The sequence below is a fragment of the Syzygium oleosum genome, unplaced genomic scaffold (assembly GCF_021117445.2).
Source record: "Syzygium oleosum isolate NSW1041296 unplaced genomic scaffold, Sole_v2.1 Sole_v2.42, whole genome shotgun sequence".
NCBI classification, from domain to species: Eukaryota; Viridiplantae; Streptophyta; class Magnoliopsida; order Myrtales; family Myrtaceae; genus Syzygium; species Syzygium oleosum.
This window is the reverse complement of record NW_026607526.1, coordinates 1,242,374-1,258,705: the sequence shown is the minus strand read 5'-3', so window position 1 is coordinate 1,258,705 and position 16,332 is coordinate 1,242,374. Positions and strand designations below refer to the sequence as shown.

At 39.7% G+C, this 16,332-nt stretch overlaps 3 protein-coding genes across 3 annotated transcripts; 1 reads left to right on the top strand and 2 right to left on the bottom strand.

Annotated features, from left to right (window-relative positions):
• Window positions 1-1,823: 1,823 nt before the first annotated feature.
• Window positions 1,824-3,396, bottom strand: LOC130134427 (umecyanin-like). Its single transcript, XM_030617831.2, has 2 exons — window positions 2,988-3,396; window positions 1,824-2,251 (listed from the first exon to the last, which is right to left on the bottom strand). The coding sequence occupies exons 1-2, from the start codon at window positions 3,187-3,189 to the stop codon at window positions 1,920-1,922; spliced, it is 534 nt and encodes a 177-aa protein (XP_030473691.1). The 5' UTR covers window positions 3,190-3,396; the 3' UTR covers window positions 1,824-1,919.
• Window positions 3,397-5,655: 2,259 nt separating this feature from the next.
• Window positions 5,656-9,371, bottom strand: LOC115691221 (glucan endo-1,3-beta-glucosidase 14). The gene is made up of 3 exons (XM_030617806.2): window positions 9,158-9,371; window positions 7,168-8,207; window positions 5,656-5,972 (listed from the first exon to the last, which is right to left on the bottom strand). The coding sequence occupies exons 1-3, from the start codon at window positions 9,222-9,224 to the stop codon at window positions 5,886-5,888; spliced, it is 1,194 nt and encodes a 397-aa protein (XP_030473666.2). The 5' UTR covers window positions 9,225-9,371; the 3' UTR covers window positions 5,656-5,885.
• A 4,674-nt stretch (window positions 9,372-14,045) lies between these two features.
• Window positions 14,046-16,286, top strand: LOC115691223 (thylakoid lumenal 16.5 kDa protein, chloroplastic). Its single transcript, XM_030617809.2, has 4 exons — window positions 14,046-14,548; window positions 15,320-15,459; window positions 15,712-15,784; window positions 15,965-16,286. The coding sequence occupies exons 1-4, from the start codon at window positions 14,182-14,184 to the stop codon at window positions 16,072-16,074; spliced, it is 690 nt and encodes a 229-aa protein (XP_030473669.1). The 5' UTR covers window positions 14,046-14,181; the 3' UTR covers window positions 16,075-16,286.
• Window positions 16,287-16,332: the final 46 nt, after the last annotated feature.

Sequence of the window (16,332 nt, the reverse complement as noted above, 5' to 3'; positions counted from 1 at the left end):
TTGAAGATGTTTTGTTTCTCCCAATCCGTAAGCAATCCTAAAGGCGCGATTCATAGACTGGACAATGGATGAGACCACTGTCATGGTGGTCGTCCTTGATAGGCGGCCATCGCAATGGTGGTTGTCTTGTTGCCAAATGGCCACCACAAATGGTGATTACCGATGACAAGTAGCTCAGGTCGAAATCAAGATTGAGATATAGATCTTTATAATTTCTCATGTCTATGGCATGGTTGTTCATGTAATTCCATTTCGATTAAATGCACGGTTATATTGTGTCGTACTTACATGCAGTATCCTTCTGCCACGTTTAAGCTTTTGGGTTAAACATTCTTACATAGTATCAGAACATGGGTCAATAGTTTAGATCCTGGCACTCCAACTAGCTCACCCAAAATAGGAATTGCGTCCATTTCACTATAGTCAAGCTGGGTCAAGCACGTGTGAGGAAGAGATTACACGCGAGGGGAGTGTTAGTATAATCCAATATCGCTTAAATGTATTATTATAACGTACTGTATATACATGAATTAAAGCAATTCGAGATTATACTAACAACTGTGGTCTAAGGCAATCGTCCCGAAAAATGCAACTACCACCACGGTGGTTGCCGCGGATAGGCGATTACTGCCATTGAGCTAACCACCGCAACGGTGGTGGTCAGCCACCCACGATTCCCTCTTCCGGTTTTTTACTCTTTTTATGCTATTAAATTATTTTTTATTTTATTTGACTATATCCGACATGACATTTGTTGTTTTTCCAAATAAAAAATAGATTATGACAACTCCTTACATTTTTTTATGCTAACTTATTTTATCATGTCCTAATCAAAGTTTTGGGATCAAATATAGTCAAAAGTTTGTTTCACTTTTTTCCGAGTAATTGATGGGCCATCCTTTGCTCCTTTCTTGAATAGAATATAAAGATAATGACATAAATGATCCCTAAATTTTATCTCAATATGCAATGTGGTTACATTGAACATTTTCATATAGTTTGGGGATTAAATTAAACATGTACCAAAAGTTCAGAGATCACATTGAATAAATTAAAAGTTCAAGGATGGCATTGCATATTGGGTTAAAGTTCAAAGATCACATTAAACAAATTAAAAGTTCATGGATCACATTGCATATTAGGACAAAGTTGAAGGACCATTTATGTCATTTTCCCTAAAATATATGCTAAATCTACTTCTCAATGGTCAACTCTGCACCTTTATGAACTTGCCGGTTGCAAGTTACTTACCAAGGAGAACTTGTGGTCCATACCGTTATCTCTAAGAATGACCGAACCGTTATCTTAGACGGGCTCTTTATCCTAAATATAAGTTATAGACATCACTTGCAAACGACGGCACAATAAGAGCAAACTCCTATCGAGTATCAAGGAAAATATGATTTTTCTTTTGCAAAGTTTGGCCAAAATTGCGGCAAAAGGCAGCAGTTCTTTTTTTTTTAAAATCAATTTTGTATATGCATCTCACCTCTCTATCATTGCCTCATTTTCCCTGCCCTAGGAAATGTTGATTCCTAGCGTTTTTACTTTCGCTTCTTGTTAAGATTGTTGAATACCGTCAATAGCAGACCGAGTCCAATAAGCAATGGAGTAGTCATGCGATCATTATTTGATATAATTTTAGAGAGTTAAACATTTGATAATCTCCAATGGTGAGTTCCTTGAGGGCCTGATTGAGTATGACATCACCCGTGAGCTCATATTTAACTTACTTAGGAAAAAGGAAAAGAAAATTAATCTCATGACATCATCTGTTAACATCGAAATTAAGGAAGTTTTATTCACATCAACAAGAGAGAAAATGACAAAACGTAGTAGGTACATGTCACGACACTCGATAGGACAATAATCTTATTCGCACAAATAGAAGTCCTAGTTAATTCACCCTGACGCTCCAGCTACATTACGAGAAAATACATGGCCATAGAAGCGAGCACCACATGGCCCGAGACGTACAGATAACCCGTGCCAGACTTGCCCGGAGGCGGCGGGGGCGGCGGAGGCGAGTTGGTGGTGGGGCCGGAAGCCGTGCCGACTGTGATGGCCAGCTTCTGGCCCTGCGAGCAATGAGAGTCGTGGGTGCATATGAAGTAGACGGTCCCGGTGGTGTTGAGGGTGTAGTCCTCCGGCGAGGTAGTGTAGAGAGCAATCGGAGAAGCAGTGTTGCAACTGTTGAAGTCCGACTCCGAGACGAAGGCGACGCTGTGTTGGCCGGTGATGAAGTTGAAGACTGCAAAGTCAATTGAATTTGTCCTTTCAAGTTTGGGTATGGGACCAATTTAGGGGAGCTGATGGACATTTCTCGTGTTGACTTATAAAGACTAAGCAATATAAACGGTTCAAAAATTGGTCTCATTTTTTGTCCATCATAAAAAAATCATGCATGACGTATTTGCATTTCGTAGTTTTTTTTTTTAGGATGCGAGGTGTCCAAGTCCCTTAGAGCACTCGATCAATCTCATTGAATCACGACAGTCTTTTCGTATTCCAACAATCGAGTAAATTATCAGAATAAGAAGTCTTAGAGATCATTTTAGGAAAGTTTTTTTTGCCGATAACCTAACTCACGCTTTCTGAAGCGTAGTTTGGTGTATTTGATTCTAAATCAATTGGGCCTTAAATAGATTAAGGGTGCCCAATGTGGACAAAATTAATATTAAAAAATTCTTCAACAAGTTTGAGTGTCAAGCACCTTTAAACTTCTTGGCAAATCAAGGTGTGCAAGGAATTCTAGGGGCAAAAGCCACATTAAGAACACTCAAGTGGGTTGACTATAGTCCACACATATCATACTAGTTCGTCAGTTTCTGTCCCTGTGAGATGCAGGTAAGTTAATGACTAGAGCTGACAGTACTCAAGTTAATCATAGTCCGTGTAATTCGAAGGATATCATCATGTCAAATGTTCTATGAACAGTTTTTGCCGGCGGACATGATCGATGAAAGTCGAAGAATCGGTGATTATACCTAAAACGTCGTTGACATGGAAGGCGTAGCTGCTCGCCCAGCTAGAGTAGAAGGAGGCCCCGTTCCCCGGAGTGCTCCAGCCAGCGGAGCCTCCCACCGTGTACGACACCGCCTCCGTGCTCCTCAACATCACGCATATTTCCACCACCATGATCACAAGAACACGACCCGCCCAGCTGGTCATCGCTCTAGCCTCAGCCATCCTGCTAAGCTCGGTGCCGTGTCGAAGCTATGTGTGTGTCTCAGGTCGCCCCAGATGCCTGAACCTGTGTGTTGTGCTTGCAAACTGACGATGTGGTCGAAGTTTGTTTATGTGTATTGAGCAATATGTGTTGCAGTTGTGCTTGCTTATGTAGTCGGAGGATTTGAAGTTAGGTGGGATGTCTCTTCAGTGCTCGGACTAAGAAAACACTTGCCTTCGATTTGGTGGGTCTTTTAATGTTTTCTATTTGGTTTGGTGAGTGAAATCATCTTTTGACGACATTAGTAACATTTATATTATCATGGCATGCAATACCCCTAAATAAAGAACGATATCCTATGGAATGGTCTCTCTCTTTGTCTTGAGCCGGCACATATTGATATATATATACTCTCGTGATAAGTAATACCTTTCGAAATAGGTGGGTCGTCCCATTCCTGAAGACGGAGAACATGTATAACATGTTCGAGTGATGCTGTCTTCAGAGGAGAAAAATACTAAGATTTCGAGATTAGCCTACTTCAAATCAGCTAGAAAAAGGGATACTATTGACAACTTCAAGAAGAGTGGCTTGATCATTGGTCCATAATCCAACTAAAGCCTATGACTTCCCTATGTCATCTCTCCATTTGATGTGACAATTGATTGCTATTGTATTTCAAAGATCAGAACAAAGCACAAAGGTACCATCGTCACCATTTGAATCATCTGGTGCAGGTATGTATCTTCTCCCTGGACAAGAAAAGTCAACGAAGTTCCCGCATGCATCAATCTGCGTTGCAGGTGGAGATAGAAGTTTCAAAGAACTTAAGCATTACACAACACGGTCGGTGAACATCTTTAGCATATTTATATTATGATCTACTAAAATATCATGAGAAAATCTATGCGTCTTGTCCACCTGAACAGGGTATCGCAGCATTTATTTTTAATATGCGCCAAATTTGGCCATGAGTTTGCTGAAAGTACTTAATCGAACCCAATGGAAATCGTTCAAAATTTGATTACACTACTTCAAATATTTAGGATCCGATTGCAGATCGGATGAAACGTTCAAGACCATCGGTGCAATCATCCCAAGAAATAAACGACCCCTGAAGCACATACACATCAAATCTGGTCCTTTCCAATTTTATAAACTATCTGAATCGTGGGTCGTTGTTGGATGCAAATGCACCGCCACGAGTTGAAACCTGCTCTAGACCTGCGATGGTGACATTGTAAATACAAAAACACATCGTTGTATGGAGACAAAATTGGAACTTTATTTTTTAATTTCTCCGTGTAATTTGAGTCAAATTGGGAGTTTTATAAGGAAAAATATTTCTAGAAACATTGACTCCTTTATCTTTAGTCATGGTTTTGCCCTATAGTTAGGTTGATTACGCGATCGCTTTACTTTTTTTCGGGTCCTTTTTTTGACTATATATGCCTAGCATATTTTTTCTTCGCTATGACATTGAAACATGACTTTGGACCTCTAGATTTTCTTTGTCTTTGTTCGACATTTTGCGCATATATATCTAGGATGAAAGCCGCATCGTTGATTATCGACATTTTCGAAGATCAGTTGTGGATATCGTTCGACAGGGTGTTGATGGCGAGGAGTCTCGTGTTCGATTTTTCGCTTCGGCTTGTTATTTTACAGTAGGTTGATACATGTTATTTTACAGTAGGTTGATACATGTTATTTTACAGTAGGTTGATAGATGCACGGCATCGTTCTGTGACGATTTGAACTTTTGAAACAACTGGTTTTATATCGTTTAGGTTAGAATGTTCTTCGCTTCGGTCGACAACATAGTCAATAATACATCTGCCGACCTTTAGGTGTTTTCTATGCAAGACATGAGCCATCCCAAGTAGAGTTTGTCCCAGACGAAACATCTGCACCAATTTCTCATCTGCAGATGTTATCCAAGAGTTGTCTTATAATACTTTTGTTCATGAGCAATTCTTGTTTTGAAAAGTGGAATAAAATGATAGTGTTCCTCCTCATGATCATCAGGCGAAGCATCTTCAGCTTCGCCTTCAAATCGTAAGGTAGAAATCAGAAAATGCCTTTGACAATGGCTGCTGATTATGTCATTATTAGGATGAAAATGACTTTCTTTCGTGAGCGCCGTCATTAGCGATGTTACCCTTGGTACTCACACGTGAATTGGCAGCCCTTCACGCTGTCGAAGTATATCAGATATATAATGCCTACACAGAGCGGCGGCGGGCCAAGCTCACGGTGGCCTAGCGGTAACATGTTAACAACCCAACTATATCTCCTCTGTTTGAATATATGTACATATATTAACAACTGGTCGAGCCATGAACAAAAGAAGCAAGCCGCTAATTGGTGATATTATATCAACATGTCAAGCAGTATAAACGCAGTATGATGTACTTTTTCCCCCGAGAGACTGGTCACATGAAAAAGCAATGCAATGCAAGTAACAGTAAAGAACCACCCAGAAATCCTTGAAAGAGATGAGAGAGAGACCTGTATACTGATATAGGAAGAGAGGCTTTTGAATCTGCCTAAAGTCATATACATCTCTTACTGGAGTGAAAATACTCAGCAGATTTTTGGGTAACGTTCCTTGGAAAATGAATATATCATCTTTTATATTCGTCGTAATCTGTAGAACCCTACAACCCTCAGATGGCGAGCACCAAATGACGAAAAAAAAAAACCCTACTCGACTTTAGAATCTGGAAAACAGTATCAGTATCACTGTAGAGGCCACATGTACAATGGCATTTGACCCAAAACAAGCTCGAGCTCGAATGACCTGCATAGACACCAAGAGCAAGAGAAAAAACTGTGTGAGAAAATGGAGGACTTTGAAACTTTCAGCCCGTTTGGCCCAAAAAATTATCTTCTATGCACGCGAATCAATATGAAACAGTTGTTCATTGGTGAAAAATGTACATTAGCTTCGGATAGAGAGGATTATGACTTGAAAGTACAAGAAAAATGAACAAGTTAGATGTGACCCATTCGTTCTGCATATTCCACGGACTTATAAAGCAAATCTCCGTGCAGCCTCAAACTACAGTCTCATCACAATTGGCCCATTTAGTGGAATGGACTATCTTCCATTTACTCAAATGATCCAACTTCAACACTGTCATAGTATATTTTTCCCAATTTGATAAGGTCAAATGCATGTAGGCAATATTGTAGCCACCGGAGAAGATCACAGTTGGAACCAAGTTGAGTAAAAAAAATCTCTGCATCAACTGATATGAGCCCATAGGATGCAAACTACATTTAACTAATTGGTTGACGGCTCAAAAATACAAACTTTCTGGTAAATGGTTTCTATCAGGCTCAAAGTATCGTGATTCAAAGTTACCACATTCAAGGCCCCAGGCATATCGGTTACGCTTTTGAGTCAGAACAGGAAGCTTGAATGTTGCAAGAATCAAATCACTTATCATATCAGAACACTCTATTTTACAGTACCAATCTTGTCAGCAGGCAATTTGATGAAATGATGACGCTACCCAACTTAATAATGAATGAAATGTTTTCACTTTCAATTCCTTCAGTTAGTAGAATGAAAGCTTTAGGTGCAGAGCATAAGCTTGCTTTCTTCAAATTTGCAATCACAGAATACTTTTCTCAACCATCATGTGGAGTATCACTTCAGAGCAATGAGGACATCCTATTTTAAGGAGGAGAGTTTGACTTTGATGTTTCTCTTGTCTAGACTCATTTTAAGTGAAAAAGAAAATTGGCTAAATTAAAACCATGCTACAGCGATTCATTGGGGAAAAAAGATGGTGAGACCCGCAGTTGGCATCAAAAGAGAAACCCGACAGAAAGGAAAAATGGCCCAATGAGCACGCCTCTGAATTTTAGTATTACGTTAAAAAAGAAATTGGATGCCCCTAAAATAGCATTAGCAAGACCGATTTCCCACAAACACCAGGTATCATCTATCAAGAATAAAAAAATGTAGATGATCATAAACTTCATACCTTCAAAGAGCCAACCAAAGATGTTGCAGATGAAGATTTAAGCGCCGGAAATCCTATATCGTACGAAATGCTTCCATCAGGCTTGAACAGTCCAAAATTCCTCTCAGAAGTTGGTCCCGGTTTCTGATCCTCGTTAAACAAGGCAAAGATATAAGCCTTCAGTGGATATTTTGGTCTCAAAGGAGTCCCTTTCCTTAAGGCAAGTCTTTTGCGAAGGTTATAGTTGTATGTTCTTGCATTATCCACCGTCGCTGCAGCTTGATTACTATCTCCTTTCGAAGCCCACCCTGTCTCAGTGACAATGACTTCCATCTTTTTAAATCCAGCACCCTCAAGAGCAACATAGGCAGCATCAATAATAGCATCTAACATATTATCATAGTGTATATTGTTTTTCTCATCATAGATCCCCTGGGTCTTCTGGAAGAGGGCATAATTGATGTCGATGTTCCCGGGATCATCCAGATAAGCCAAAAACGGGTAAGCATTCACACAAAATGGAGAACCGATTTCCTGGAAAAATGCCAATAGAGGCTTCATGTACTGGTCCACATTGTCTTTGAACGTACATGAAGAGGGAGGGTAAGAATTGTCAAAGACGGCCAATGAATGTGCAGTCGTTATTTGCACCACATCGTCCAACTGAAGTTTCTTTACGGCATTGTACACATTCTTCACTGCGCCCAAAAGAACACCCCAGAGTTCATAATCGGTTCCTCCGAACACTTCATTGCCCACTGCAATCCCGCGAATCCGCGTGTCAGGGAGGAAAGACTGCACATTTTGTTTAACCCAATCTAATGCATGATCTTCACTAGCATTGACATCTTTTAGGTTACCATTCGGAAGCCCAACAACTAAATCGAGTCCAGTTCCACTAAAAGCTGTGAGGACGCTGTGATCAGCATCATAAATACGTACATTCCTTATTTTCGCTGCTCTGAGAAGAGTAACAACTTTATCAGGGGAAGGGAGATTATCAGCAATCCTCCCGTAATTTATTCCGTAGGTACCGACGAATGCTTCAGCGGCCCATGCAACTGAGAAAATACAGAGTCACTTTTATCAATATGACCGAGTATACGCTGCTGAATTTTGAGAAAATATGTACAGCTAACTACAGAAGACTGAAATTCTCGTCCAACTGATCCTCTAAGAAGGATGCGTGGCATTAACATTATGATTGTCAAGTAGGCTTGACCCAAAAGTCATACACTAACATAAACTCTAGTAACGAACGGAGCAACATACAAGCAACAGAAACACAGCAGAATTTTTGTTTAACATGGAGCAAGACATTTTTTGTGCACAGAGAAATCCGATAAGATAGATTTCCTTTCTCTTGTCCTAGAGAGTTAGAGAACTGCGAAAACCTAACATCATGCACATCAGAACACTACATAAGCAACAGTTTCGGTCGATATGAATGCTTTAAAATCAACCTCCGAGAAACCCCATCCAGGAGGTGATCTTTCTTGAATTCCCCCAATCACAAGTACTGATGACAAGTAACAGATCACAATTGACACCCCTCCCCAAACACACACACCCTCGAGTTGCCTCGGTGCACACACACAGTAATGGTTGAGACATATAGCTCTGAGACACCAATTGCTATTGAAATAAGCAAACTCTCATCCAAACTGTCATGAGTTTTCCGAAGTAGCAACAGTTCAGTCAAGTGAGGTGACGGCTGACCATCACCAACCACAGAACTGAGTCGATTCAAATTCAACTTCTTTTCATACTCGCAATATCATATCCACAATTAAAAGAGTACAAGAGAGAAAAAAAAAATATACTAAAAAAGCGCACGACCCTCAACGGACCCAATTCAAGAACAATTCACTATCAAGACGATCACCACGGGTACCCAAATTCGGCGAAAAGAAAAGAAAAGATAAGCAAGAATCACACAGACACCGACAGCAAGAAAAGGGAAAAAGACCAAAAATTCAAACTCCAAACCAATAAAGAAATGGAAAATTACCAATTGGGTCATTACACCAGAGCAATAATAGATAGAGGAACCGTACAAGGAGCTTGCTCCTCCTCATCTCCTCCTCCTGGTGGAAACAAGATCTCCACGAGGGGCGATCGCGAGGCGCGGGACGAGGGCAGAACCGAGAACCCGATCTCCTTCACCGCAAAGCTGCTGCTGCTGCTGCGTCTTCTCTTGCTGCTTCTTCTTCCCCACCAGGCATGCCATAAGAGTCCGGGCACAGATTCCCTTCCACTCTGTAATACCCACCACACCCACACACCCCCCCGCGCGTCCCCCTCCCTCTCTCTCACTCTGCAAGCCTTAACGCCTTTAACGCTTTCCCACCCATCTCTTTCCACGAACACCACCCCACTTCACTTTATCTGGCTACTACTCAAATCCCCTCTGCTTTCTTTCTCTCTCTCTCTCTCTCTCTCTCTCTCTCTTCTGAACGTGTACAAAACCAGGGGATGAAGGAGAGGGCGGAGGCTTTGGAATGGCGGTCGTTTTCCGTGGGGGACTTTTCAAAGACGGGGGTGAGTTTTTGCGGGGCTTTGTTGGAAAATGCTTCTTTTTTTTCTCAAAAAAAAAAAGTTTGGATTTTTTTTGATTTATTTATTCTTGTTTGGTGAATAATATAATTGCTGGTTGAACAAACCCCACGGTGGTCGGCGTTGGCTTGTACTGCGTCACGTTGTTTTCGAAAAGAAACGAAAAACTCAATTTATATATATATATAAGAGAAAAAAAATTTGACAAAAAAGGACAAACATAAAAAGATAAACAAAAAAAGTTCGACCAAAAAAAGAAACATTAAAAAAAGGAAAAGAATTGATGACGTAGATTCGGCAGAGTTCGGATCGCGCTGTCTTCGTAACGTGGGATGGGGTGCACTAATTTTGTCGCGATTGCTTGTGTCGGTTAGTAAAACTTTTGTTAAACGGGCAATGTTTGCTCTCGAACTCGAACTTTAATTTAATGTTCGATGTGGTCCCATAATTTTTAAACATTTTCATACGGTCTAGCGACTGCTGAACATTTACTAATAATTCGGGGATCACGTTGAATAAATTAAAAATTAGGGAACAAGGTTGCAAGTTTAGCCAAATTTCATGAATCACGTTGCACAAATTAAAAGTTTGGAGTAAAAGTTCAAAGACTATTTGTGCTATTATGCCATAAAACTATCCATTAAACTTCTCAAACAGGGTTCTCATCGAAGTATTGCTTCGTCGATCTCGATTGATTTGTTGTTTTAGACTATTTTAGACATCTTATGTCGAGTTGAGATGTTTCGGAAAAGTGGAGAGTCAATCGGATAAAGGATGTACGACCCTCTTAATTAGGAAATAAAAACGAATTAATGGGTATCAAAGCAGAGCATTGAATGATGAGCATAGTAGGAAGTAACAGCAATGTATAACGTAAGATAAGACGTGAGAGCTGAAAAACGTAACTGCAAAAAGAAAATTTTTTTTTAATTGGTCATTAAAATGCAATAATAATAATAATAATGGGCGATCCTTCCTCTGTCTCATGAGCTTCAAATGGTATGAATATTCTTGCCACTTACAATCCCCCACATTAACTTTTTATATACATGGCTTTCTTTAGAAGCATCGAATGATTCGAATCCCTAGCATTACTTTTATGCTCGATTATTGCTGAAGCATTTCTTTAGTGTTCAACAAGAAAAGAAAATTGTGATGAACGATAATGACTTAGAAGTCAACCCAAAACAAAAAAGAAAAATCATTAGAGTCCAGCTTTTCCGTGGCTTTTCAACTTGCTTTTGTCTCTTCCTAATTAGGGTTTCTTTCTTTTTCTTGTTCTGAGTTCTTTTTTTCTTTTTTCTTTTTTTTTTTTATTAATTTGGCATCATATTCATAAATGATATTTAAAGACGTTATTAGCTACTTAACCATTAATAAATTGACAATAATAACCATCCGACTATATGCATGAGGAAAAGATTGATTGCAAAGATGAAAGAAAAAGTGGTGACAAAGAAGTTATGAAATTGATAGTCAAGGTTATATTATACAACAACCATTCAAACGAAGTAGAAGAAAGCTTAATGCTTAAGACTCTATCGTATCATTGAGAGAATTAAAAATACATTAGTCTAGTCGGTGCTCATTGGGTTCAAGATCTGACTCGCCAAGGGTCACGCAACACGGCAAGCTTTGCCGAGGGTCGATGCTCGCTTTTGGCCACCAGATCTAGCTCGCCTGAGATTGCGCCAACCTTGGCAGATTGTCGCCTGAGCTGTCTCTATCGCCTAAGCCGTCCTCCGTTCGCCTAAAGCTATTGGTTCGATGTTTGGAGCGGGCGAAGTTTTCTTTTCCGTTTGGGAGGGTTGTGAGCGAGAGGCCCATAAAATTGAAAGCGAAGCGATAGGTTTACCAAACACTATTTATTTTTCATGAAAGCCCTTTAAAATAAAACTCTCTAGCATAAATGCAAAGCCATTATACAAAAGTTGAATCAAATGCACCCTTAAAATATCGTCCTCCTCAATTTGCAAAACTCGTGAGGACTAGCAAACTTAAGATGTATAGTGGTGGCCCTAGCCTATAGGTCTAAAAGGCTTTTAGATACTACTAACTGAAAATTCATTATAGGAAGTTGTGGGTGCTGTCAATTTCCTTTCGTTGCACGATCGAGAGAGACCACGAAAAGTGATTGGAGTGCGTGAATTCTATAATGGAACAAAGGCGAACGCGTCTGTCCTGCTGTCGTCGCTCGAGCACTAAGTTGCTAACCCAAAAGACTTTCAAACAGGCTAAGGAATCGACTTTCTTCCGATGTCGGATGATCTGTTTCAAGCTCAAAAGTCGCATCTTTTGAGGTGGCTCGAGGGAACTGGTGTTTGTGCTTAAAACAGACGGCGTTAATATCACGAAAAATTTCAAATTGATATATATGTGATAAATTTATCATAAATTATTCTTTTAATCATAAAAAATTTTAAATCAGTACAACTGTGATAAGTTTACCTCGAATTATTTTTTTGATCACAAAAAACTCCACACTGGTACACCTGTGACAATTTTACCCCGAATTAATTTTTTGACTATAAAAAACCCCAAACTAGTACACCTGTGATAAATTTACCATCCGTTAGTTTCCATTAAATTTTACTGTCAAATTGCTAAGTTTAATTATACATGGTAATTGACAGGTGCACCGATTTGGAGTTTTAGCCCTCTGGTTGTCACAAGTTTATCAATTTGTGATTTTTCGTGATGTTAATCCAATTTAATGGACACTAACGGAGGGTAAATTTGTTACAAACGTACCGGTTTGGGGTATTTAGTGGTCCAAAAAATTAGTTCGAGATAAAATTGTCATAGGTGCACCAGTTTGAGGTTTTTGGTGGTCAAAAAAATAATTCGGGGTGAAATTATCACAAGTGTAGCAGTTTGGGTTTTTTGGTGATCAAAAAAATAGTTCGGGGTAAAATTGTCACATGTGTACCAGTTTGGGATTTTTTGTAGTAAAAAAATAGTTCGGGATAAAATTGTCGCAAGTGTACCAGTTTGAGATTTTTCGTGGTATTAACCTAAAAAGATATGTTAAATAACAGAAAAGCAAAAGAGAGCACGTCTTGTTTTGCTCCAATAGATATCATCCATGCAAACGAAATCTCTTCTTTCACATCTCTAGCCAAAACCTTGGTTTGAGTCATCATATTTGCGCATTCTCTTCAGGTTATCCCGAAAAATATAGGCATATGCATCTCCAATAATTACTGGGTAGAATGGAAGGACTACCACATCCACCCAATGGGATTAGTCGAATACTCAAAAAATCCCAAGCATTATGTTGATATTAAAAAATGACGAAGATCAATTTCAGAGAAGAATCCTTTTATTCAATAAAGCTGAGTTTTGCACATTGCGTACATTTGATACATTGAACAATAATCAGATTATGATTTTGTTTTTCCACGTAAAAAAAATCTAATATTAGATTATTTCTAAAAGTATGTAATTCTCTTATATGTGTTGTCACCTCGAGTTTTGCCCTTATTTTCATTAAATCATTAAGTTTGATTTAGGATTGATCAAAAGTTGATCAACGATATGCTAGGCCCAAAACACATTTTAAACATTAAAGTACAAGTTCTATACGTCAAAACAAATCTTTTGACATGCAACCACATAAATCCGAAAGTTAATGTTTTACCATTCGAGACCGATCCCTCGATTTTCTGCAGTGTTAGGAAATTTGTGATTTCTAGATTTCAATTTCACATCCCAAAACTAGGGATCGCCGGCATCCCAATGCAACGAAAATCGGGTTGAACGGATGTCGGACAAAAGAGTGATCGCCAGCTAAACCCAGCGATACCCGAAAGAAAGGTCTCAGAGCCCAAACCATACCTAGAGGTCTCGAACCCACCTAGACCTAGATATATGCATGGGATTATAATTCAGTGATTTGCATGTGTATTTTGAAATAATGGTGAGCGAGTTAGGGTTAAGCATGAACTAGTCTGGCGTGAACTCGTCCATTGATAAGGGTTGCCCAACACTTTCAGACAGACTTCTTCTTTTCTTGGCTGAAGGTGCTGCTCAGAGCCGTGGTGTTGGTCCACCGGTCTCCCTCTGCACACGATATTTCCAACCCTAATCAGACCAGATGATTATAAAAGTCAACACAAATCTGTGGCTCTTATTGGGTGGCCTCAGGAAGTTGAATCTATCTCGAGCTCGAGAACTCTCGTCATTCTTGAGGCATAAAAAAGCCCATGCGGGTCTTAAGAAAATGCGCTGAGTGTGGTGATAGTCAGCGAGTCTTAGTTCTCTGTCTGAAACAAGAAGGGAGTCAGATTTTGTGGTTTAGAACTGCTGGTTTCTCGTGCTAGAAATGACCCAAATGCCCAAGTTGAGTTGCGGAATGACTGGATCAGATAACAGAATCCAGCAAACCTTATCCTCTGAAGGCTCCAAACTGGCCAATGCCTCAAGTTTCTCACTAAAAGCTACCGGAAAATTTAAGCAAAAGAAGATGGTGGGAGCAGAATGGCAGCCTCATTTCTTCCCACTGCAAATCCCCTGTTCCTCTCCTGCTCTTCCTCTTCCTCTTCTTCATCTTCTTCACTGTCACCAACTGCATTTAGTCCACACAAGAACCAGTTGAGGAGCAGGATCACTGTCTGCAAGGCATTTAGTGATACCCCCATTGCAACGGTGAGCAGGAGAGGCCTTGCCATTTCTTTCATCACCACCACATTCCTGTTCTCTTTGGAAGGGAGAGAGAAACTGGGCGGTGCCAATGCAGCTATCCTTGAGGCTGATGATGATGTGGAGCTCCTGGAGAAGGTGAAGAAGGACAGGAAGAAGAGGCTGGAGAGGCAAGGGATCATCAATTCATCCAAAACAGAGAAGGGTTTGGTCTTCTCACTTTCAAACTCTGCTGTGTTCTCAAGAAAATGTGATGGGAGTGCATTGATTGAGATAGACCCAGTGATGCTCTCGGTGTTTTAGTGCATATTGGATTGGATATTCTGCGACCCATTTAAATTAATGGTCGCATGATAGTTTAAATTTTCAAAATGGAATTGGAGGAATCATACGCTGGTCAGCTACAAGGATCATGTTTTGACTTGAAGCGTAACAGAAGTTTCAACTGGATAAAATCCTGTGGTCCTAGTCGTAAGCTGAATCTGTTTCCTCTTAAAATGTCAAGCGTCTTGGTTTGTCATGAAATTTTGTGCTCTGTTGCACAACTGACTTCCTTTTATTGAAGTCGGGGAATACATATACTTGAATCCAATGGCTCGTGATTTAGCTGAGATATGGGAAGTCTTACGTTCGAAGTCGCACTTATTCTTTGTTTTATATAAGTAGCTAATGATTCAATTTGGTGGTCAATGCATCTCTGCTATGGAATTTAAGGACCGTGAATAACTTCGATCTTTTTTTCTGCTAACAACTGTATAATGTCATCCAAAACTTGCGCAATTCGATATATTTTGCAGGTTCTTGCATTGTGTTATAATCATATCAGGTCAAACATTAGTTTTTGGGGCAACATGTCAGGATAATATAATGTAATTAACGTGTTTTTTCTGGTTCTTTTAACAACACTTTCCTTGCATTTGGTGTTTCCCTTGTTATACTGCACGCACAAATAATCTGAGGATGAAATGTCTTGCAGGATATTTGCAAGATCTTGTGTACAAACTGAGTGAAGTAGGACAAGCCATAGATAACAACAACCTACCAGCGGCAAGTTCAGTTCTCGGAGGAAGCACGGAGACAGAATGGCTCCAGAAGGCCAACCTTGCACTCACGAAGGTTAGTTATTTTGCAGCAGTTGCAGGCTAACTGATCGGCAACTGCTGTTTCTCTCCACTTTAACTGCCATGTGATGAATGACTGATCCCAATCAAAACTAGTTTTCTTTCATTCTACGTTCATTGACCAAACACTGCCACAATGTCAGTGTACTTGCTGATAAAAGCTGTGACAGAAATAGGAATTATAAAAAGTCCTTTCTTTCCTTTTCATCTTGCTTCAATCTCAATCTTTCTTAATGATTTTCCGCAGCTGACTTCAAGTCCTGAAGAAAAGACTGAGGTGGACACATTTAATTCATCGCTAGCTTCATTAATTTCATCAGGTATAATGTTCCTTGTCCTGGAATCAACTCCACCTGTTTGATGAATTTGTGTTTTATTTTCTACTTGTGTTATAGTTTGTGTTTATGTGGATATAGTTTTTGAGCATGCAACACCAAAATAGTCCAAAATTATCATTGAAGTTCTGATGTTTACATTGGTCATATCACATCAATTTGCAGTCACAAGGAATGACATTGAATCTTCCAAAGTCGCTTTCATCACATCAGCTAGCGCTTTTGAGAGATGGACAACCTTAACAGGGCTCGTCGAAGTGCTCAAAGGACTATAGAAACGACGACGATTTTTCAATTTTCATTTTACTTCCCCTTCAAGAAATTTTCTTTCTCCTGCATTAGATATCTCGGCTATCATCCTTGCCGACAAGTTGTTGCCCATTCAATTTGAGCATTGTTTCGCACATTGAAAAGTACCTCAAATTCTTGCTTCATTGTACTTTAAATACAATAAGTTTCTCCTAGTTTTAGCCTTGATGTTACTCTCTGCTTCTGCTTCATATAATTCATGGCGAAACTTCTAAGACCTTTTA

Excerpts from the sequence above, each read along its gene's own strand:
- LOC130134427 (XM_030617831.2), bottom strand. The coding sequence starts at position 3,189 with ATGGCTGAGGCTAGAGCGATGACCAGCTGGGCGGGTCGTGTTCTTGTG. Across the intron at positions 2,252-2,987 it reads CCATGTCAACGACGTTTTAG|TCTTCAACTTCATCACCGGC; the intron begins GTATAATCACCG and ends TTGACTTTGCAG.
- LOC115691221 (XM_030617806.2), bottom strand. The coding sequence starts at position 9,224 with ATGAGGAGGAGCAAGCTCCTTGTACGGTTCCTCTATCTATTATTGCTC. Across the intron at positions 8,208-9,157 it reads CTGGTGTAATGACCCAATTG|TTGCATGGGCCGCTGAAGCA; the intron begins GTAATTTTCCAT and ends GTATTTTCTCAG. Across the intron at positions 5,973-7,167 it reads CTTTGGTTGGCTCTTTGAAG|GTCATTCGAGCTCGAGCTTG; the intron begins GTATGAAGTTTA and ends GTGTCTATGCAG.
- LOC115691223 (XM_030617809.2), top strand. The coding sequence starts at position 14,182 with ATGGCAGCCTCATTTCTTCCCACTGCAAATCCCCTGTTCCTCTCCTGC. Across the intron at positions 15,460-15,711 it reads CCAACCTTGCACTCACGAAG|CTGACTTCAAGTCCTGAAGA; the intron begins GTTAGTTATTTT and ends GATTTTCCGCAG. Across the intron at positions 15,785-15,964 it reads AGCTTCATTAATTTCATCAG|TCACAAGGAATGACATTGAA; the intron begins GTATAATGTTCC and ends ATCAATTTGCAG.